The 22,896-nt window shown below is 49.7% G+C and overlaps 9 protein-coding genes across 9 annotated transcripts; 3 read left to right on the forward strand and 6 right to left on the reverse strand.

Annotated features, from left to right (window-relative positions):
• Positions 1-960: 960 nt before the first annotated feature.
• On the reverse strand, positions 961-1,715 carry J3458_013285 (uncharacterized protein; the record flags this gene model as incomplete). The annotated part of the gene is made up of 2 exons (XM_066120350.1): positions 961-1,469; positions 1,538-1,715. 2 exons carry the CDS (start codon positions 1,713-1,715, stop codon positions 961-963), a joined length of 687 nt encoding a protein of 228 aa, XP_065974637.1.
• Positions 1,716-2,600: 885 nt separating this feature from the next.
• On the reverse strand, positions 2,601-3,267 carry J3458_013286 (putative secondary metabolism biosynthetic enzyme; the record flags this gene model as incomplete). Its single annotated transcript, XM_066120351.1, has 2 exons — positions 2,601-3,005; positions 3,061-3,267. 2 exons carry the CDS (start codon positions 3,265-3,267, stop codon positions 2,601-2,603), a joined length of 612 nt encoding a protein of 203 aa, XP_065974638.1.
• A 1,589-nt stretch (positions 3,268-4,856) lies between these two features.
• On the reverse strand, positions 4,857-5,630 carry J3458_013287 (putative NRPS-like protein biosynthetic cluster; the record flags this gene model as incomplete). Its single annotated transcript, XM_066120352.1, has 1 exon — positions 4,857-5,630. The coding sequence occupies one exon, from the start codon at positions 5,628-5,630 to the stop codon at positions 4,998-5,000; it is 633 nt and encodes a 210-aa protein (XP_065974639.1). The 3' UTR covers positions 4,857-4,997.
• Positions 5,631-6,148: 518 nt separating this feature from the next.
• On the reverse strand, positions 6,149-7,236 carry J3458_013288 (putative NRPS-like protein biosynthetic cluster; the record flags this gene model as incomplete). Its single annotated transcript, XM_007808916.2, has 2 exons — positions 6,149-6,437; positions 6,593-7,236. 2 exons carry the CDS (start codon positions 7,234-7,236, stop codon positions 6,149-6,151), a joined length of 933 nt encoding a protein of 310 aa, XP_007807107.2.
• A 1,168-nt stretch (positions 7,237-8,404) lies between these two features.
• On the reverse strand, positions 8,405-9,271 carry J3458_013289 (uncharacterized protein; the record flags this gene model as incomplete). The annotated part of the gene is made up of 2 exons (XM_066120353.1): positions 8,405-8,876; positions 9,039-9,271. 2 exons carry the CDS (start codon positions 9,269-9,271, stop codon positions 8,405-8,407), a joined length of 705 nt encoding a protein of 234 aa, XP_065974640.1.
• A 14-nt stretch (positions 9,272-9,285) lies between these two features.
• On the reverse strand, positions 9,286-10,473 carry J3458_013290 (putative NRPS-like protein biosynthetic cluster; the record flags this gene model as incomplete). Its single annotated transcript, XM_066120354.1, has 1 exon — positions 9,286-10,473. One exon carries the CDS (start codon positions 10,471-10,473, stop codon positions 9,286-9,288), a length of 1,188 nt encoding a protein of 395 aa, XP_065974641.1.
• Positions 10,474-11,432: 959 nt separating this feature from the next.
• J3458_013291 (putative secondary metabolism biosynthetic enzyme) lies at positions 11,433-12,655 on the forward strand (the record flags this gene model as incomplete). The annotated part of the gene is made up of 2 exons (XM_007816559.2): positions 11,433-11,583; positions 11,646-12,655. The coding sequence occupies 2 exons, from the start codon at positions 11,433-11,435 to the stop codon at positions 12,653-12,655; spliced, it is 1,161 nt and encodes a 386-aa protein (XP_007814750.2).
• Positions 12,656-13,367: 712 nt separating this feature from the next.
• On the forward strand, positions 13,368-13,832 carry J3458_013292 (uncharacterized protein; the record flags this gene model as incomplete). The annotated part of the gene is made up of 1 exon (XM_066120355.1): positions 13,368-13,832. The coding sequence occupies one exon, from the start codon at positions 13,368-13,370 to the stop codon at positions 13,830-13,832; it is 465 nt and encodes a 154-aa protein (XP_065974642.1).
• A 194-nt stretch (positions 13,833-14,026) lies between these two features.
• J3458_013293 (putative secondary metabolism biosynthetic enzyme) lies at positions 14,027-14,633 on the forward strand (the record flags this gene model as incomplete). Its single annotated transcript, XM_066120356.1, has 2 exons — positions 14,027-14,348; positions 14,392-14,633. 2 exons carry the CDS (start codon positions 14,027-14,029, stop codon positions 14,631-14,633), a joined length of 564 nt encoding a protein of 187 aa, XP_065974643.1.
• Positions 14,634-22,896: the final 8,263 nt, after the last annotated feature.

Here is a 22,896-nt window from a genome sequence, read left to right on the forward strand (position 1 = left end):
GGGCTTTGCGAGAAAGAACTACGCACTTTGGCACACCAGTCTTCCAGACGTAAACATGACAACAGCGACACCGCCTGGCCGAGTGTTCGATTCTAGATTCCTGATTCGAGTAGCTGGAAGACTGCTCACAAATTCTAGGTCGATTGTCAACACTTCAGCTAGCCCGACCTTGACATGTCCTGCAGTACTTGGGAAGTCAAGACAAGGCGCGCTCCCGCGGCTTCGACGATGTTGTTGATTCGACATGTTGGGTGAGAAGGATCGAGCGGCACAAACGCACCACCTGCTTTCAAGATGCCTAGCATGCATATAACGGCCAAGGGGCTTTCTTTCAGGCAGAACCGAACACGATCTTGCAGTCTGACTCCGCGAGACTAGAGGTAGACGGCCAGCTGCGTGGAAGGATTGTCAAGTCGTTGATAAGTGAAGACGTTATTGGACGTGACAATAGCATCTTTAAAGTGTATTCTCCCTGGCCTGTCGAATGGAATTATCATGCACTAAACTTTGAACCGCTTGAACTTCTTGACCGTTCCATGATTCGATTGTTGCAGTATCCCGGGGACTGCACCTTGAAAGGTTAGAGAACTTTGCACGGTGAGACAGTAAGATTAGACATAATGGTTGTAAATGTGGCTGCCATGCCGCTGGCTGCATCTTCATGAATCTCGTTGGTTCAATATGCAATATCGGCCGTGATCCTATAAGGTTGTACATGGTAACGTTGACAGTACAAGCTTACTCTGTAGGGTCGTGCGTTGTATCGGACCGAGTCCTCGGTTCGGTAGAATCGACGCGAGCTGCCATGAACGCTGTTATTTGTAAACGCAGGGTCGTAGATGAAGCTATAGTCCGTCTTGTTTTGGTCGTTGAGATACCCGTTCTCAAGGAGCGGTCCTTCGACGCAAGCTTCACCAACACAGCCAGTAGGTACCAAGGAGTTGACATCTTCTGGTTGAGTCACCCAATTTCACTGGCGATAGGGCGCCCAATGTCACTAGCATAATCGTGCGTTCGAATATGGCCTTTCCAAGAACAGTAGATTGTAGCCTCGGCAGGACCATAACGGATATTCAGATTCACTTTGTCCGCCCATTTTTGAATATAACTACTGCTTGCTACTTCGCCAGTGAGAACAATACTTTTCACGGTTGGAACATCGAAAAAATCGACAAGGCTTGCAACTGTCGACGTCAAGGCCATCCAGTTAACCTTCGTGCGTTGGATCGCCCCTGAAATATCGTTCATCCGTTCTTCCTCAGTGGGGATACAGATGCACCCGCCACGCGTCAGGGTAGTCCAGTGGTCTTGGATACTGATGTCAAAATTGTAAGAGGAGAATTGTACAACTCGCAAACTTCGACCCAACTGCAAGCTTCGACCCAACTGCAAGCTTCGCCGTGGGCAGTCGAGGATGTGCTGACGTTGCGATGCGTCAACATCACTCCTTTCGGCCGTCCTGTCGACCCCTAAGTGAAGACGACGAAAGCAGTATTGTGAGGTCTGACGGAATGGCAAAGTACCCCCTCAGCTGTACCAATGCCCTCAAGAACACCATCGTCTACAACAAGCACTCGAGCCCAGTCTTGGAAAAGCGGCGCAGTAGTCGGTGACGCAATGACAAAACTAGCACCGACATCTTGCAGCATGTCACGCTTGCGAGCATTTGGATGAGCTGCTCCCGCCTTCAGGACGGCTGCCTGAGAAATCACCATTCACGCCGACTTTTTTCGAATCTCAAGGGGACCAAAGACTCTGGGCCGATCCCGAATTCGTCGATCAAATACTGGGCCAGTTTTTGGGCAGCAGTATTGAGCTCACGGTAAGTATATGATCTTTGGGCTGCGAAAATACTGGGCTGTCGGGAATTCCTCGCACTTGTCTCTCAAAGCTGGCATGTATGCAAGTTTCATTAGCTGTCAGTTGAGAAGAGTTCCATTCGAGGATTTGCTGCTCATGTGTATCGGGAATGGTCTTGAGGTGGCCGATAGCCTTGTTAGGTGAGCTGGTGATACCACGCAGGAGTTGGACAAATGTAGAGCCAACGAACGAGGCTTGATTCGTAGAAATTTTGTCGGTCCAATAATTCAGGGTGACGTGGATATCATTGTCGGAGACTTCAACGCCCAGACAAACATCGTATTCAGTGGGATCGCTTCCTCCTATGACCTCGATGGCCAGGCTGTTCTTGCTCCCATCATGGCTGCTTTGCTTGCGTTGTATTGAGACAATAGTGTTGAATAAAGGACTTTCCTGCAATTTGTCATGAACAACAGTTGCATTTCGGCCAACGACACATTCTGATGGGACAGAGACGCTATGAAACTTCTCCGCAATGCACCAAGTGCATCAAGAACGTTGACTTCTGGGCCAACGTTAAGTCGTAAAGGTAACGTATTGATCAAAGGACCAGCCATGTCTGCGATACCCTCTCCTGATGCATCTCGGTCATATGTCAGGTAGCCGTAGCACACATCATCACTGCTGGTATAAGTGCGAAGCACCAGAGTCCATGATAATTGAAGAATGTTGGCGATGGTGATGCATTTACTTCAGCATAACCTTTTGATTTCCGTCATATCAATTTGACACTCAATTGCTTAGCATTCAAGAGGCCTGAACGCGTTCCGAAGCCCCGGGAACGACAATGAATACGGGCTGGCGTCTTCAAGGTAGTCATGCCAGAAGGCCAGAGCTACCTCCCGGTCGCTCGACTGCAAGAACCCAATGTAGCTGCTGAAATAGGGTCCTTCAATTGACAGGTTGCTGTCATATGCTGTGGCAAGGTCCTTGAGAAGGATTGCTGTAGATGCTCCATCAGTAAATACATGGCTCATCTCCAATTCAATGACCACATTTCCCTCGTCAGATTGACGAATTCGAAGATGATGAGGTAGTGAAGCTCTATTGGCAATGGCACTCGAAGCTCTTTGGCTCAAAAATAGGGCATTATTCTCATCGCAGCCGAGGACTTTGATTGTTGGTACCGGGTTGCGCAGAACAATCTGGTAGAACACAGAGCCAATTGCTGGATCGTGTAGCAACACGGTTCGCGCTCACCGGGCCGTTATTCTGGCTAGACAATTTGCAGATGAGATGGAACTTGTAAAAGTCCGCAGACTTCTCTTGACTGAGCAGCATACCTTCCTGAATGGGACTACATGGGTAAATGTCCTCGACATCGGACAGGATGGTGTTGAACAGAGCGTCGCCAGAGATGCCAAGAGCATGGTGTATGTCGGCCAAAGAAATAAACTGATGCTCCATGTTGTCAAGAAAATCGGACTGACACTTTGCTAATACATCTGAAGTTGATTGTTCTCTGGTTAGATTGAGGTGGCAGATCATCATATTGATCGTTGGGCCGACGATGCTTTCAATGCCCTTTATTGGAGCTTCTCGACCTGCGGACAGGTACCCGAAGCAGACCTTATCCAAGCCGGTAAACTTTTGCAGCACTAAAAGCCCAGGATGTCTGCAGAAGGGAAAAGAGGGTCAAGTTGTGTTTGCGACAGAACGCATGAACTTCGTTAGCGGGTATCCCTAGGCAGACTGAGGCGTTATGCTGACCGACAATGTCTTCAGTCTTACGGTCGGTCAACGCAGGGGAAAATGTTCGCTCTGTGTCTTCCAGATATGTCTCCCAGTGTTGTATCATCTTTGTGAGTTTAACATATTCGGGGTATTATGGGCTAGTGCCCAACTGTGAGCCATGCGAGCTATGATTGTAGAAGAAAAGCAAATCTTTCATGAACGGCTCGATGCTGAGCCCATTGGCAGTCTTGTGGGCCATGTTAAACCGGAAGAACACTCTGCCCTGGTCGGTCGTGCATAGAGTGAGGCAGTGTGGAGGACGGTTTTCAGCAAACTCAGCCCTTTCAATAGCCTCCAAACATGAAACAGCTTCGTCGCAATTGGCACAATGAGTGGCAGACGTCATGGCTTGTGTTTCACGAAATGTAACTTGTTGATACTTGCCGTCAATAGTGCTCATATCTAGAAAATGGTTCGAAAAATTGAATGGCGTTGCACAACTTGATCCCAAGCAGACAACAACTTTTCCGGCTGGACTTGTTGCAGGGCTGCGGTGACCTCAGCTTCAATAATGGAATAGAATGTATACGATCCACTTCTCTCTTGTTGGGAAAGGAGCATTCCATGCTGAGCGGGTGGCACGGGATAGACCTCACCAACATTGGGTTCTTGAATACTTTTCAGGCGGAGGGCTGATTGAACATGCTTAACGTGCTTCCGATCTAAACTAGTAAAAGGAATGTCGACCATGGTAACTTGAGGTTTCTGGATAGCGAGCGCCGAAGTCATGTCCTGCAAGAGATTCTGGCATGTAGATATCCAAGCTCTAATCTGGTCCTGATGTTGCACGTTCTTGTTGTAAAGAAAATGAAATGTTACTGCCTCGGGCTGAGACGATACTAGGACGTCAAAAAGAGCAGTTGGAACCAAATCTGACGAATGATTCAATGACTCAGTAGCGAGATCCGAGGGACCGAGCCTCTGTAGTGCCGCATGGCCCGCTTGATCTTGATGCTGCCTGCCAAGATAGTTGAAGAGAATTTTCGGTTGTCTGAGTGTTTTAAATTCCTTTTCGCCTTTTTTATTGAGGCACTGGGAGCAGAAAAAAGGCCGGCCGGCCTGAGGTGTAATCTCTTGACGTCCTTTGTTCTCACAATGGCATCAAAAATACTGCAAGTCGCACCAACATGAATTGGGGCCATCGTGGTAAACCAACCCACAGTACTCGTCAGGTCAGTAGTGCCTGTATCCCAGGTTTCCCTGCCGTGGCTTTCATAGAATATTGACGCCGGTAAGCGGCCAGTAAAGGTCTGAGAGAATGCGTGGCTGACGGCAGCCGTTCATAAGCTCCACCGGATCGGTGTGAAAACATGTATTGGAAGGCCCATGCAGGGCCAGGGAAGTCTGCTTGTCAAGCGTGAATCATGCAGAGACGACGTCTTTGATCAAATTTCCTGCTGGTCTCATTCCCCATAGTCTGGAGGTGGAACTTCTTGTACCAAGACACATGCTGCATCATGCTTACCAACGCTCTGTTCTTCCTGCATCCTGGCCCAAAACTGGAAAGATACTGGGCTGCCTGGGAGCCGATGACCAGTTAAGATGTCCTCAAGATTTCGAGTGATAATATTCCATGATATAATGTCTATAATGAGATGTGAGGTAGCCATGAAAATAAGTTCTTGATCTTGTTTGATAACATGAACAGAAAACAGCGGCCCCTTCGTGATGTCGAACTTGACGGTCGCGGCAAGATCACTAATTAGGACGCTTGTTTCATTGTTTGAGTGTGTTTCCTGTATGGAAAACCAATATGAACCAGCTATATCGGATGTGATTTTTTGATTCCACCTCCCGGTGACATTGTTCATAGTGAACCGAGCCCTCAACATCGAGTGGCGCTCGACGATTGTGTGCAGAGCACTGCGAATATGCTCATCGGCTCTAGGCTTGCTGATTCGAACCAAGCAGCTTTGATTATTCCTTGATTTACCGGAACGATTCAAGGCAAAGTAGGAATGCTGGATAGGTGTCAAGTTGAACTCCATGTCCAAGATCTCTTCAGCAGCATTCGCAGCGTGGGTCAGTGGTCGCATTTGAGGCAAGCTCTACCACATTGTGACAACGAAGAACGTCCTGAACTGTGACCTAATGCCTATGCGGCGGCACTGCGACACTACTTGCATGGCGGTCAATGAGTCTCCGCCAAGACTGATGAAGAATCGCGACGCGCCAACGCGAGGATTTCCAAGAACGTGCTCCCAAATTTCCATCAGCGAATTTTCCAAGTCTGTTGACGGCTTATTACCAGACACCTGATCCTCGTCAATCTTGTCTGTCAGAGCTTCTTCGTTTTTAACTTTCATGCAGTCCATTTTACCAGACGTATTCAAAGGTACGCGATGAACTACCAGCCAGACACTTGGTATCATATACGATGGAAGTTGGTTTTCGAGTGTGTCTTTGATTTTTTGCAGCTCTGTGTTGAGCTGCTTTCGCAAGTTTGGGTCTATAACCCTAATTGTCGAGCACGCCGTCGTTGGAGGATGCAATGTTCGAAGGGACAGGACTGTAACAAGCTTTCCGCTAAGCACCCTAGTGTCACGCATGTAAGCTAGAGCATGTCGAACCGAGGGATCGTTCCATAGGTTGAACTAATCTCGCCTAGTTCAATGCGGTTACCGCGGATCTTGACTTGGACATCTTTTCTGCGAACAAAACTGACGGACCCGTCGTAGTTGTATCGTCTCAAGTCGCCGCTGAGATACGTTCTGCGGCCAGACTGTCCGCTGCCCTTCAAAAAGGCAGGATCCTCAATAGAAGAGGCCGCGGTATGCTCGGGCTCGTGAAGGTAGTGCCTGGCAAGAAGCGGTCCTTTGATGAGATTTCGCTGACGGCTCCAACTGGAACCAGCATATTATGACCGTTGGGGTTAACAAGCCACATGAATGCACCAACTTGGTGACCAAAGTTGGCAGGGTTCGCGATGTTAGTAACACTAACATTACAAGATATGGTTATGCAGCACTCTGCAGGTCTGTAAATCAGAGATAGACACGTATGGTCCGCAAAAGTTTCGACGGTCTCCTTGCGAACTCCCTCATCACCAAGAGCAATGAAGCTCATGTCAACAACATCCTCTAGAGTAAGCATACTAGCAACAGTAGGAGTGAGGCAGGCCCAATTAGCTCGGTACTTCTTCAAAGCACCTGTCAAGTAATTCATTTTCTCCGATTTCGAAGGGACATAAACCGTACCGCCTCTCATGAGAGTTGTAAATAAATCTTCAATGCTAACATCAAACATGTAAGCAGCAAACTGAATGACTCGTGAGTTCTTCCCAACCATTATCGCGTTACCGTGCGTCTTTACGCTGGAAGCGACGGCATCGTGCTCTAAAACAATGCCGATAGGTTTTCCCGTTGAGCCCGAAGTGAACACAACGAACGCAGCGTTATGAGGCTGCACCGGAGACGTTCTTAACACAATGGACTCGTCGAACTGGGCAGTCTTTAAGTCCTCCAATGTTCCATGGCCCACCACGATGACTCTTTGGGCAACATCTGCGAACTGGTCGGCGTATGTGGCCGATGCCAGTATGTTATGAGCGTTGACATTCTTAGCAATTTCGACCAGCTGGCTATGAGGGTGCGAAGGATCCAGAGCAACACAGACACCGCCTGCCTTGATGATGACAAGCATAGTCACCACGTGCCGGCCAGATTTCTCAAAACAAAGGGAACAAAGACTTCGGGCTCAACACCGTTTTTGGTGTAGCTCAAGAGCCAAAAGATCTGACAACTCAATCAACTGCGCATAGGTCAAGTCCGGGTCCCATGAGCAGACTGCGGGATGGTTGGGTGCTCTCGAACCACGTCCTCGACAATATCATGTACACATCGATGTACCTTGGGTGAAGGGATAGAGTTCCACCTGCTTATCTGCCGAAGACTGGAAGGACCTGCAGGGCGAATGTCGGAGACAAGGATGTCAGGGTTGGCCACGATATCAACAAAGAGAGACTTCACCGAGTCTGCCATGAAACCAGCGACCTGATCAAGTATTGCCGTGTTGAGATAGTTGACTGCAAAGCCTAAAGATTCTGGTCCAACTTCTCAGTGAACAAACGTACTCCGTGGGGTCGTAGAAGTAGACTCTTTCTTTTCGAATGTTGCCGGATAAGTCGCCAGACAGAGCTGCTCTGGTCAGCGGCATGGAAGTGTTGAACAGGCTGGAGCCAGAAAGTGGTCAATCATGCTGAACTTGATCAGAGGCACGTGTTGATGAGAAAGAGCATCAGTGTAATCCTGCAAGGCATCTCTCAACAGATCTCGGATAGACTTTTGGCGGCTCAAGAAAATCCGAGTCACTAAAGTGTTTATCAGCGGTCCGCAAATCCCATGGGGGTCTGTGCCCATTTCAATATCCCGACCCGAGGTTAGACTTCCGAAGTAAACTTCATCCGTTCCAATATATTGGCCTACAACGAGACCCATGCGACTTGGAACAAGCCGGACAGACTAGTCTCATTTTTAAAGGAAAGCTGTTCAGATTCAGAGACACTTCCGCTCATGTCAACGACGATGGTTCGATTCTCCTCTTGGTCTTGTGGCGCGACTTGCATGATGGGAAACTGGCAGGGTATGGCATCCTTGAGGTAGCCTTTCCAGAAGGACATGGCCTCTCACGTATCCAATTGTTGCAAGAGGGCAATGTAGTCGCTGTACTTTCCGGGTCCTTCTGGAACCTGCTCTCCATTGTGGATGCTCAAGAGTTCGCTCATGATCATAGAGTAAAAGTGGGTGGTTAACTACAACACCGATGTACAACTCTTCCCCGACCTCCTGCAGGCCAATGGCATGGGGTGAGGTCAAAGAGTTGAATCTGTGGCTATGCCATGAACGTAATTGATCAACCGGCTCTTCATTACTTGGTGGCAAGATTTCAACACTGGTGTCCAGTGCTTGAGTACCACTTGATCGTAAAGATGGTCTCCGTTGCTTTCAACAAACAAAGTGCGCAGCATAGGATGACGGCGTATGACTTGCGAGTATGCATCAGCAAGCCGAGATGTAGCCCATTTTCTTCCGCTTGCTAGAGACAATTTTGTGATCGTGCTAGATATGTACTGCTCTGGGGCCTTTTGCTGGCTCACAAGAATTCCCTCCTGCGCAGGCGTGGCAGGGTGAATTTCTTCGATTTTTCTAAGGTCGATGCCGGCTCTTGCAAGATGGCTAGTTGTCTTGTCCAAATGAGCTTGTTCTAGATTTGCCAACGGAACGTCCGCGACGGTCCAGAAGGCAGAATTTTGAGGAATGGCATCGATCAACTTGGTAAGATTTCTGATGATTTGACATGGAAAAGAAGCAATTTTTTCAGCAAACTTCATCTTGCTGTTTTAGCTCACATGGATCTTGAGTTCTCCGCCCTGTAGTAGGGCATTGATGTCCACAAGGGCTGGTCGAGGCAGTGAAAAATCATAGTTGGCAGTGACACCCTCTTACAGAATCGGAATGAAGATGGACTCGGCGTAATCGAATTGGTCGTTCCGACCAAAGAAGTTGTACAGAATCTCTATTCCGTACGATTTCGGAGTATTACCACGATGTTCATGGAGATGGCGATGATTAAACTCGTTGGCACCTGCCAGAGTCTGGAGCTTCCTTGAAATCCAGGCGAGCTTTAGAGCGTCCAGAGGATCGGTGTCCTTTGAAATGGCCGCAGACAGAGGAGCCATAGTCGTGAACCAGCCTACAGTTCGGGAGATATCGATACTACTGTCCCAAACATCACGGCCATGTTGTTCACTGAAAATCGAGGGCGGTGGGCGGTCAGGAAATTCTTGGACAAAAGACGAGTAATAGAAGCAAGGAGCATATCGGCAATCTCACAATTGAGCGTAGCGGAAGCCAGGCTGAGCAAGTCGGGTGTGACGTTTTGAGGGAGTGCTGTGATGACTTCTTCCATGTCTGCGAAGAGATTGTCTTCTTTTTTCATTCCCCAATAGTCAAGGTCAACCCTGTGACCCGGGATTCCGGTCATGCCCTCTCCCCGAATGTGCCGTTCCTGCAAACGGGTCCAAGCTGAGAAGGGGGTAGAGGCCGGTTGCAGGGTGCGACCGAGTAGCAACTCTTGCAGGTCATTTATAATGATTCGCCAACTATACAAGTCAATCGCAAGATGCTGACAGATCATTGACAAGAATTTGCCCCCAGGCGTGGAGATAGAAGTAACAATGAAGAGAGGCCCTGACGTGATGTCAGTATCCTTGTGTCGAACAGTTGCAATGTCACAAACAGATTCAAATGAGCCAGCTGAGACCGTCCTGAAGTCAAGACAGTTCTTAGTAGATGACGAAGCAAACTTAAACCACTCATCCTGGTGTCGAATAAACCTAGAGCGCAGCTTTCCATGTTCTTTCACAATGTCGCGGAGCGCATGCTCAATGTTAGCATCACTGAATTCCCTGGTCAATTTGAGTAAATAGCTCTGGTTAACATGATTCGCGCCGCTTGGAATCGACTCGAAGTGCATTTTTGGAATTGGATGAAAGTTGAATTGCTTGTCGACGATCTCTTCACACTGTTCGACTTGTGAAGTCTTTGTTGTCTGAACCATCTTACTAGCCAGTGCTAGAAGGGAGGAAGTTTGAAGAACATCGCATACCATCAGCCTATATCCTTTCAATGCACAGCGGGCAGTCAACTGCATTGCAGATATTGAATCGCCTCCGGACGCAATGAATGAGCTTTTGAAGTTGACCATGCTCGCAGATTTGTTCAAGATCTCCGCAACTGTCTGCAGCAGGACCTCCTCCTGATTGTTCGAAGGCCGCCAAAATGATTCCTCGACTCCAATGATTTCCGAATATTTGCTGGGATCCATCGTCTCCAGCCACTCTCTCAGGTGCTCCAATACGACCCAGTCAGTCGGCGCCATGTATAGCGCAAATACACGACTCGCCGCCGCACTGAGATGATCAATCATATCTTCTGCGTCTTTTCTCTGGGTTACGTTTATGATCTTGACGTTCAGGGATTCTTGAGGTTCCGCTGACCAGCCAGACCACGGCCACAAGCCGATGCTGAAACGGGCCAATTTTTGGCAAAAAATACAGCGGCTGTGGAGGCAAGCGCTATGATCTATCTCCATCTCACTCAGCTCAACCCGCTGGCCTCAAAGCTTTACTTGCGTATCTTGCGGCCAATGAATGACACAGTTCCATCCGAGTTGAGGCGAACAAGATCACCATTTTTGTAGAATCGGGCATTTTTTCTATTGCCCATTCCGGGTCAGTGACAAATGCGAGCTGCGTAGCCTCAGCGTTGTTTAAGTAACCCCTGGAAAGAATTGGTCCGGTAACCGAAGTTCGCCAACGCCCTCAATGGGCATAAGTTTGTGATGATTTGCTGCTTCAACAACGTACGTGGAGCATCCCATAGCTCGGCCGATGTTTGTGTGATCTAGACTTTGGCCACCGACCTCATATCGACTTGTCCAGATTGTGCACTCAGTAGGATAACGGCGGATATGGCTTGTATACATGTCGAAAATGGCCTTGGCCTGGTTCTGCGTCATTTTGCCATCCAAGAAGGTCAGCTCGGTATTCATGCTCTCATCTTCAAGAAGAATCAGAAGGCTGTCGTCGAACTCAGTTGGCTGATAGGCTGTGTTCACGGCCCTGCAGGCTGTTGGCCACCTCCACACGACCGGCTTCTCTGTCAATATTAATGCTGCTCACCAGATGGAGGACCAAAATAGTTCTCATGTCCAGCTGACTGATCTACCCAAATATCACTGGAACCATGAGAGATCACACTGGTCGGAGACGCGACTATCGAAGGCGTCTCGTCGTTGGGCTGGGGGACACGTTAACCTGTTTGGTGCGCCTTACAACGATGTGTTCGGGTGATGCTTCATGGCGGCAGTTCTTGAGAACGTTTGACCTTCCGTGGATCAGAGATCACAACATTCAATCCAACATCTTGTACCCAGCCGCGGGCATGGTCTGTATGGCCATCGAAGCTGCTCGACAAACTGCAGACCCTAGTAAGCCAAAGAAGTGCACCGTGCCCTTGGACACAATATGTAACAGTTCTGACAGATGACAGATGCCGTTGTCGATTTTATTGAGCTAAGAGATGTCCGTCTTGAACGGCCAATGGTGATAACGGACGACGACCAGGGCCTGGAAACAAAATTAGAACTTCTGTGTTCCAAGACCAACAGTCTCGCCCAAGACTGGATGGAATTCAGGATTTCGAGCTCGAGTGATTCCGACGTCTTGGAGCATAATTGCAGCGGGTTTGTGGTAAATTGCTACAAGCCCATCTCTCCAAGTGAGTTCGTTGCCCGCGAGAGGATATATAACATGAAGCGTTTCCAGGAGGAGCTTGAAGTCACGGAAAAGGCGTGCACTAAATTTATTGGGCGCCGAGACTTTTATGCCAGGACGAAAGCGTTTGGCTTGCAGTATGGTCCGGCATTCCAAAACCTTGCAGAAGTCCGCCACGACGAAGTATCCGCCTGTGGCACCGTTGTCATCTACGACACCAAAGCCACAACCCCGTCACAATACGAAGATGCTCATCTGCTGCATCCCTCGACGCTAGGTTGCATGATTCAGTTGACCTTTGAAGCAGTTGGGGGCGCTTCTGGTGAGGACGAGGAGAGCGGCGCCGTCCCCATCTATATACAGAACCTCAAAATTGCCGGCCATGGTGCCAGAGAGCCCGGCCTTGGCCTGCGAGGATATGCAAAAGCGGCCGTGTCTGAGATGACAGAGTACTCTGCCACCGGCTTAAACAAACAGATCCATATTCCCGTCAGCAGTTCCTACCATGTCGCCGTATCCAGAAAGAGTAAGCCACATGCTTCTCTCGCGGATCAAACTCCATTAGTGCTACTTTTACCCGATAGCCCTTCCTTTGAGTGCATGGCGCTTGCCAACGAGCTAACCCAGCAAGTCGAGCGTCAAGGCTTGACTGTCAGCAAACTCCAGCTCGGATCAGGTAATGTAGACAAGGATCCGGCTTCTGTGTCTCGCTCTGGGCATTGGAGTCTCACCTGGAGCTGGAAGAAGGCCCAGCGGACTTTGAATCTTTCAGGAAGCTGCTGTTGAAGAGTCGCCGCTTACTCTGGGTTACAGGCTCGCCGAGTCCTCACTACTAAACTGTACTCGGTATATTCAAAACTGTGAGAGACGAGCATCCAGACCTTGACATTGCCTCCATCACACTATCCTCAGCGTCCCTAAGCTAGGTGGAGTAGAATTCTGGCCTGATTAGTCAAGTTCCTTTCGCGGAAAGCGAGGGCAAAGAATTTGTTGCGAAAGATGGCTTGTGCCAAATTTCACGCTTCACCGCCAATGATGAGCCACATTGCAAGCCAGACAAACAAGAGCAGTACACAGACGATGCGACTCGGGGACATACCGGTCGGTCTGGAGCTGGCAATACGCCAGCCGGGGCTCTCGGAAACAATGTGATTCACAGCAGACGGCAACGCGCGCCGACAGCTTCTGAGCGACGAGGTCGAATTTGAAACACGTTCAGTGGGCGTCAAGTAAGTTGATCAGGACCACCTGGCTCTGTAGTCACCGTCTGTTACTACCATGTTCAATTTCACTGCCAGCTTCCGCGATTCGATGATTCTATTGGGCCAACTGTCGGATCCTGGCCACGGTAGGATCGCCTACCAAGGCTAGATGCTTCAGGGCACCTACGGCATCCGGGCGAGCCACATCTTGAGCAGCCGCGACAGTTCATTCGTGTCCGGGGTGAGGCGCCTGTCAAAGTTGGCAATGCCTTGGGCCATCCGGTCGATTTGTCGAGATGGGCATCAAGGACGTTGATGGCAACTCCAGTCTTGACATGGCTCGTTTCAAAAACAATGCCACATCCGCATTCTTTAACCTCAGCTACATTCATCGGAACCTTGCAGACGAAACGGCCGTCCTGATGCGGGATGTCCACAATCTGCTCTTGCAAAAGGCCATCAAGACCATCCAAACTGTTACCGAGTACCCCCTTCGTAACATACTAAATGCGATGTGCGCCTTGCAGGCCGGGAAGCACCGCGGTAAACTCGTCATTACCGTGGCACCCACAGACACTCTTCCGGTGCATCCATCCATGGCAAGCACTCCGTCTCTGAAATTAAACGCTACATATGTCATTGCGGGCGGTCTAGGTAGCTTAGGCAGAAGTCTTGCATCATACATGGCAGAGTCTGGCGCCAAAAACATCGTCTTCTTGTCTCGGTCCGGTGCCTCTGATCCAAAGGCTGCTACTGTTTAAAAGGAGCTGAGGAAAGGGCACCCGTGCCGTCTTTTATGGCTGCGACATCACGGATGCGACTCAGCTGAAGTCGACTCTAGATGAGTGTACGAGAACGTTGCCTCCAATCGTAGGCTGCGTTCAATCCGCAGTGGTGCTCCGAGATGGGTAAGCTAAAAATTCTCGATTCGTTGAGAAAACCACGGATTCCGTCCATGCTATCCCTGCACGGCAGCATCTTGGAGACCATGTCTCATGACGGGCATGCAGAGTCAGTCAAGCCCAAGGAGCTCGGCTCTTGGAATCTACACGAGATTCTTCCAGAGAAGTTGGACTTCTTCATTCTCCTCGGCTCAATATCTGGCATCACCGGAAACCCTGGCCAAGCAAATTATGCAGCAGGCAACTTCATGGACAGTCTCGCACACCATCGGCGGTCCAAAGGTCTCCCGGCTATCAGCTTGGATTTGGGTCTCGTGCTCGACGTTGGATTCGTAGCCGAGCGCCAGGGAACAAGCAACTTGGAAGTGGGAGTCGGTAGGTCTAGGAGAGATTAAATTCCGATCTCTTATGGGCGCAGCCATGAGCGGGCGTGTCCCTGCACCATCATCCTCAACACCCATCGCCAGTCGGCATTATCCCATTCCAGAGCGGGTCATTACTGGTCTTGCCACCGGCGGTCATGTAGCCGACTGCGCTCTCCAGGAGCCCTTTTACTTCAAGGACCCTCGTTTCACAGACGTCGAGGACGGCAACCTCGCGGTTGAAATTCACAAAGCGATCGGTAATGGAGCGAATCAACATGCGAGCTTGATTACGTAGGTTTGAGTCGCCTCGATGGACGATTCATCAACACTGACCCTGAAGCGATTCCGCTGAAATCAACCCGACGCTGAAGTCTCTGGGTAGCCTGGTCCATTTCCCGTGTTTCTTCCTGTGCCGGATCGGTAAGAACCCGCATGGTACATATTTGGACCGGATATACTTGTAAGTAGAGCAAATTTGAGCAAAGCTTCCGAGTTGTGTCGGCGTAACGAATCGAGAAGGGTGTCAGTCTCGGGTCGTTTGGTGCGCTTGCATTATGCGTGCAAACGGTGAATGGACGTCTGGTGTAGGCAAACGGCGGGGCAGACCTATCTTTATCACATGGCTCACTCTATATGATTGCGTAATTCTCTGGGGCAGTCGTACGGGGAACGAGTTGACATGGTTCGCTTCCAAGGGCGGGCAATCCTTGTCAAGGAATCCTTGACATGGACGAGGAAACAAGCTGCTGGTCGCTTCTAGGAGGCAGAGACTTTCTAATTATGTATCTACATACGTCCCTGTAGAAAAGTTTCCTCGCCCCCATTTACATGATACTTTGATTCATTTCCTCTACTCCATCAGATGCCTGCGATGCACCTGAGCCAAATTGTACAGGCAAGTCTTAACCTAGGAGCAGGAGGCATCGCCGTCTCCGTCCACGTAGAAGCAGACGTTGCCGGTATTTATACACTGCGTCCAGTCAGGTCTCTGACCATTTGAAGACGCAAATTCATAATCAATCTTACTGGGACGACATCAATGCTGCAAGGTTCGTGTAGGCTAATGCCCTCATTATCAACCGGCTCATATTCACACACACCTGGGGCGGGATGGGTATCGTCGAGAATGCACAACTGTAGAGCGCTTAGTGCCACTCACTGCGGTAAAATAGTTCCCTTGTATCACGTTGACAGCTATGGAAGCAGATTGAAGCGTGGAATTGTCCTTTGATACAGCTCTTGTGGCCGGGTTCCAATTATAGCCCTTTTCTAGAAAGCGGTCTAACGAGGCTACATTTGTATGGAAGGTCGGAATAAAGGCTACTTGTTCTAGCTGGAAGAGCCCTGTCTGTATCCGTAGAGAGACCTTTCCGTAGCCTTCGATTTGGAGCTTCGTATCGCCTGCGAAGGCCTCGTCTGGAAGGTCTCTCTACGGATACAGACAGGGCTCTTCCAGCTAGAACATGTAGCCTTTATTCCGACCTTCCATACAAATGTAGCCTCATTGGACCGCTTTCTAGAAAAGGGCTATAATTGTAACCCGGCCACAAGAGCTGTATCAAAGGACAATTCCACGCTTCAATCTGCTTCCATAGCTAGGTTGGTTGAGGCCTTTGACGAAGACCTAGGTTATGTAGCAATTTGATGTGTAAAGATTCCGGGAAGTTGTGGCAAACCCGGGCTCATAACTATCACGTTGACAGCTATGGAAGCAGATTGAAGCGTGGAATTGTCCTTGGGATTGAAGCTATCTAGGTACGGAAAACAGGCCCTTATTTATAGATATTAAGGTCGTCTAGCAGGTCACCTAGAAAGTCATTAATTTGAGGGATTTTACAGTATCCAGCTATTGAAGGTTCGGCTTCAATAGGGTGGTGGCGCGAGCCTTTTTTGGAGGCTTTTTCGTACAATCGGAAGGCAGCTATTTGAGGCTTTCTAGGGCTTTTCGGGGTCCCCAATGAATAGCAGCCTTTTTCCATTGAAAGGGGCCTTTGGCGTTGACACCTTGCCACCTACCCCAGAATGAGTCTCCCGCCGTACAAGACCGGCCGCGGCAAGCTGGGCGAGATGCGCAACTGATACTAGGGCTAGGAGGCTGAAGTGCATTGAGCTTGGGTTTTGAAAGAGACTCTGACAGTATTTTCCTCTATCTAATGCATAGACAAGACGGAGATCAAGCAGCTCTCATGCGGTGCTTTTAGTGCTACCCCTAGACGCTTCCCAACTGAGACGTGAGATATTTCCCCTTGAAGGGTCCGAGAGAAAACAACACTAATACGGTTTTGAACTCTGCCATGTAATACAGTATCACTCCTTGTCTGACATCTTACGTAGGTAGTGGTCGGAGATATTCGACTCGGTGCTATTACTGGCCAGTGATCGAAATGTGCACACCCCAGGTGTAGGCTCCGCTACAAGACATGGGAATAACTACATATGGAATCAGGACTGGAGCATCATGCAACATGTCTTCCAGGTGGGGGGATCACAGAGTTAGCCCCGAAGTGTTATTGACTACTACTCATTGGAGCATGCCAGTATACGTTGCTCTTTCGTGCTGATCGAGGCTGTATAATGCCTTACTGGCTAGCGTTATAGGTTTTATAATACGCTGACTCTTTGTAACAAGCTGACTCTCTGTGATACGCTGACTGCAGATTCCCAAATGCCAAAGTTCCAAAGTTCTGAGCCTCGTCGTACTCTATCCGTGCCGCTCATCCGCGAATGCAGCAACCTTGATAGACATGGCTCACTTGCCATCATGCCCTCAAGCACCATTTGAACACGCCTTCTATTGCTTATACACGTGCGCCTGTCCCCTTGGATCTACCGGCGTTTGTTCACTAATATTTCGGGCAGTCCAAGGAACCTAGTTTGACGCCTTCAGCCTCCTATCTGCTGAAACTCATCACCTACCAGCTTCCGCGCAGTCGAAGATGCAGTCTCCCTTCAGAATCGTGGCTGTTTTCGCACTCTTGGGTCTGGTTGTCTCTTATACCCGCCTTGCGAAACCAGTACGTATCAAACACATCAAATATTTTCTGACAATATTTGCAAGGTCGTAGCACGTAATCTTGGGAACAGGATTGCTTGTCTGCTTTGAAGGAATCCCCATCCTACTACACATTACCTACGCTTCCGTCTTTACCCTTCTAACAGCATCGGGCATTTGTAGAGCGGATCCGGACGGTCTCGTTGGTAATTACTGTTATTGCTCTGACGGGGGTGAGTAATTTTCCAAGTCCCAAATAATACCAGCCCAACTTCAAGCTTGGTGACGCAAGCTCTTTTTCGCCTTCTCCCAACATATGCTGTGCCGACTGGCTAATGATGATAGGATGTTATTTCCCGGGCAAGAACCCCGACGACTGCAGTCCGCCTGGCCCTTCAATTCCATGCCCTTGATAGCTTTGGATCATCCCATTTCCGGGCTTTGGAATTTTGCTGTGCAGATGGACCAGAAGCCAGCCAGGCGCAGGGGGGATAGGGAATTAGTAGCAGGCAGAAAGGCGGTCTAACCTGCCCCTTTCCCTGGAGTACATTGGTTGTAGAGACAAAAAGACAATTTATGGAGTTTCGACGTCCTTGGTTCTCTTGTTTGCAGACGCTGGTGACTCTGGATGCACCGCCGCGACTAGGCAACTTACGGCATTCTTTCCAGCAGGAAGCTATTTTCAATGTTAGTAGTTGACTAACGCGTGTCTCGCTGTTCGCACCGAAAGGCCTGGTGTTCAAGATCCTCTTGGAATCGCAGTTCGCTTGCAATCGTGAGGCTTCCTTCAGTCTATTCATGCTGATCTGCACTAATAAATACAATAAACTCTAGTCCCCTGTCCGACTTCTTTGCCGGATTGTTGAAGAAAAGAAGGGTACCGATCCGCAGTCAAGATACGTTACGTGCACCTGCAGCCAAATATAAAGAGCTTGGGCAATAAGGAAAGCATATTTGGCCGCTTCATGAGACGATGGAAATTGCCATTGTCAAACTTGGTAATAGAAATGGCCAGTCGCAAGCACGGGCTCTCTTCAAGGTTCTTGGGGACGTTCTCAGCCAAGATGGACTATCTTCTTTGCCCCTATTTACTTGGCCAAAGTCGGACTTCGGTCTAGGCTGTGAGAATTGGTCCCAAGTGCGACCCATCATCCCAAGGCCCATAACATAGTTTTGTTCCTCTACAGCATCCTTAGCGATGTACTGAATTATCCACAAGTCAATTAACCTTGCTGCTGTACGGCGTTGGGACATGCTAGGTCGTCGTACCTTTTGCCAACATGTGGCTTTCTGCCCTCTCCATGCCGCCAGTAAGAATCACATTCTGAGCCTGCTCTAGTGCGACGCCCGGAAATGATCAAACTTTTCATCGTGCCAAGCTCTGGCGGAGATGCTACGCCCGCACACGTCACTGTAGACTGTCTCGTCTGCAGGGCGCAGGAAGAAGGCAATCGAGTGACGATGACTTACTTGTCGCCCTCCGTGCGGCAGAACACGGTGCACAGCCGACAGGAGCTTATTAGGGGACAGATAGCGCAGTGAGTCTCCGGCATTGACAATGGCGTGTCCGTGCCGGCTTTGGCACGACATATACACATTTGTTCAGCTGTGGTGAAAGCACCCGCAGCCCTGGCTGACGACATAGGAGAAACGTCCAGATGCCCAGGTCGGTGTGCTTGTTGTGGGTAATGCCCTTGGAAGTTGGCTACCTCTGCGTATGACTGGCGTGGATATCGGAACATGGACATGGTGTTTGTATTGGGCTTCGTCTTATCATGGGCTGCAAGCAACGTGTTCTTACGAGCCGGAAAATGCATTGCCTCGGCTAGGCGCTCGAGAATCGTCATGGTAAGCCCATGAGCAGCCCCCATGAAATTCTGAAGTAGCTATACGGGTCCGGGTTGTTTGGCTCCAGAATGATAAGTTACCAAACACTTTGTTGAAGACCAAAGCGGCTGATCGAGTTAGTTATTGATGCGCCGAATAATAGGTGAACGTGGCCGTCCCAGCCGTACTATATTCTCCGCACATTTGAACATTTTGCGCCAGGCTATTACACTTTTGACTGCCCAGCTTGTGCCATTCCATTGTTTGCAATACGCAGACTACTCCAGCGCTTAGGGAGTAATGTATGCACGGAGGATCCGGGTGTGGGCGAACCCATGTCAAGTTCTTGCGCTTTCTCCAGGCAGGTCTGGCCTGAAATGGATGGTTTCCTCATAATCAATGCTGGCCGTAATACCGACGTACACTCTTGGTCGAGCTTGATGGGTATTGCCTCCATTTGGATTATGTCTGGCAGGCGCGAGCAGCAAACCATCTTGTGAACCCTAACTTTGCAGCTCCATTTTAACGTAGGGTAAGTGTTTGTGAGTGTGCTGACATAAGTCTGGCGGGGGCTCTCTTCTCACGGGTCGTGAATACTGGGCTGGAGTACACACACGCTCCTTCACCGATGCGTTGGACGGGTTCGGTGTTGGAACTGTGCCGCATGTACGCGCGTGCTTCTGCCGTCTTATCGAAAAACTACCCGTCAGCGACTAAGTGGACGAGCCACTTAATTCTTGCAGGTTTTTTTTTCCCCTACGGTCTCCTTCCGCTGCCCGACAAGCGCTGCATCCTCTTTGCCCAAGCAAGGCCAAGGTGGGGAGCATACTCCCGTCGCGTGGTTGTCGCAGCAACGACGGCGACTGATACATGGGCACCCGGGTGCCCAAATAGACTAGCGCACCCAGGTGCCCAAATTATGTCAGCACTCCTCTAGCGCTGGCGACTGATACATGGGCACCCGGGTGCCCAAATAGACTAGCGCACCCAGGTGCCCAAATTATGTCAGCACTCCTCTAGCGCTGGGACAGACCCGCAAGACCCGGCTGGAAGATCATTTCAACTAGTTACTCTCTCCAGTTTAATCTACAACTTGACAACAATGCAATCCTCCGTCGCGCTATTCGCTGAGTGCAAAGCTTGTTGCTCATTACTGTCTACCTCTATTCTCTTCCATATTTCTTTCATTCCTCTTCTCTTGTTAGCCAAAGGATGATCACCCATCTCCCGAGCGACCTGGGCTTCAATCCGCTCATCTTCCTGGTTGCTCCAGTCTAGATACGCCATCATTTCCTCTTTCGTCCATTCTCTGGACCCTGTCGCAGTGACGCGATGCTTCGACATTTGTTTGTAGTCCAAGCACCACTCGTAACTCCGCTTGTCGTATCTTTGTGGGAGCCCCATCGCTTTGCGATATTGCTGGTTGGTCTTGATGCTGCCAGCAGGTTGCGCAGCGTACCACGCATTTCTAGCAGCTACATATCTCTCATAAATGGCACCCGGGGAATCGTACCGCGGCTCTTCCAAGGTGACACCAGACAAAGACTGGACTTGCTCAACCGTTGGCCCTTCAACGGTCAACATTGGCGGACTGCCGGGCGCGTTGTTTGATGTGGCAAGCGACCCCAAGTCAGTCGACGTATTAAATCTCATGAGAGGAGATGAACGGATGGGTGGCATGCGTGCTGCAAAGGAAGAGGGTTGATCAATCTCTGCCAAGGCATCCGCCACTGCATTTGAACATTGCGACTGCTGGGTCGTTGGCACGATTTCCGGGGGGGCCTTAGAGACACCCGCAGGAGCCATTTCCGCCGTGGCACCTGAAAATGTGACTGAACTTCGAGCTTCCGGCAGAGGTACTACCGGCGACCCCTTGAACTTCAGCGGACAGGACCTCGAGGTCATAATGTGGCCTACCACGTGGCATGCGCTGCAAGTGGGAGCCTTTCTGTTACCCTGGATTCTCTCGAAACCGGATGGTTCGCGTCTTGTGCTCGTTAAGGGTTGAGTCCTATTTAGTTGGTTTGCAGCCCGGCGAGGTTCCAGAACAGGTTTTGGCAGTGCCACCCCTCGCTTTAAGTGCCAATGTGGGTGAAAATGCTCTAACAGAAGACCCTGAGCTTCTTCTTCCAGCTTCTCGAGGGTGTGGGAGCACGGCAACCCATGTGACGAAGTGAAAGTCTGACTACATAGAATCTGACGTGGCTCTTGTAGACATAACTGCCGTTGCCCCTGGACTTTGCGCAAAGCATCATGCGAAACCCTACCTCGTACTGCTTCGAACATGAGCCCGGATACATCTAGAGGTGTGCGTAACTGTTGCGAAGCTCGAATATGTTTAAGTTCCTTGAGTTGGTTTGCGATGGCATGCTTCATGGCTTGCCAAACGTCGAAAAGGTCCAAATTCGATTTCTTAATGTGTGCTTTCATCAGTGAATGGATACCCTCGGCCCTGGGAACGTTCCATTAGCGTCTTGTCAATTGCATATAGTACAAGCCACCTGCCTCGAGGTGGCCACATTGCCGAAATGCAAGTGCATATCCACCCATGCTTTAATGATCATCTCTTTGTACGGCTCGAGCCAATACATCTTGATATACCCTACACACTCTGGATATTTTTCGCCATACTTCAGTTCAAACTTGGCCAGGCGCTCGTCAAATATCTTTTCACTTGGTGAAGCAACAATCGAGTGCCAGGAGGTGTAGAATTCTTCCCATGTGTCATTTTCTGCCCGCTCTGAGGTTTCGTTTTCTTTCTGCACAAAAAAGGGCCGGCAGCGCTGGAGGACCGCTTTGTTGACATGCCAGAGGCAGAGGAGCGCTTTGGTCGTTGGAAACCAATGTGCAGCAGCGTTCATTGCAGCTAGGCATCGATCAGTCAAGACAACTGACGGAAGTTCACGCTGGTAAAGTGACCTGAGATGTTGTAACGCCCAAGAGTAATCCTCTTCCGATTCACCGGATAGAAATGCAAATGCGATACAGAACGACCGCTGGCTAGAATCTACTCCGACCATGTCGAGTAGCGGCATACCGTGTTTATTCGTCTTGTAGGTACAATCCAGCAATAATACGTCCGGGTTGCATTGTAAATACGCCACAGAGTCAGGATGGGCAAAGAAGATAGCCGTCAGTCGATTGTCTACATCCAAGCGGACGCGACACCAAAAGCCCTCGTTATCTAATTGGTCGACTAGGGCTTGAATGCTGCTCTGGCCTTCGCGAAGATCTTTCCTGGTTGCCGCAATCCGGTTGTATATATCCCGCTGAGTTGCAAGTGTTTCTGAGTGGTTATGGAGGTAGGTCCTTATTTCTCGAGGGGCAGTTCCAGACTTCACGAGTTTGGAGACGATCGCCGCATCTTTTCCCACAAGCTTGCGGTGGGCAGGGTGTGCAGAAGGATCATCGCTGGGCGCGTGATTATGTTTAGCACATTCGATGTCTGGTCGATGGCTCAAGACCCATGTACTACCATCTAGCGATTGCTTGGCTAGAACTGAAAACTTGCAGCCAGTTCTTCGGCTCGAAGTGCGTCGCACTCGATCAGTAGAAGGGCTTGGAGGAGGTTTATTCCTATCACAAGCGAATATTACTCTGACTCTGCCATTTGGTGTCTTGAGGGATTTCCCTGTTGTAAATGCGTACCCTCGAGGTTTCGCCCAAGAATTGATAGCATCAAGTAAGGACTCGCGTGATTCATATGTGCCTTCGGGTGGAAGAACGTCGTCAGGGAATG

The sequence above is a fragment of the Metarhizium acridum genome (genome assembly GCF_019434415.1).
Source record: "Metarhizium acridum strain ARSEF 324 chromosome Unknown scaffold_276, whole genome shotgun sequence".
Classification (NCBI taxonomy): Eukaryota; Fungi; Ascomycota; class Sordariomycetes; order Hypocreales; family Clavicipitaceae; genus Metarhizium; species Metarhizium acridum.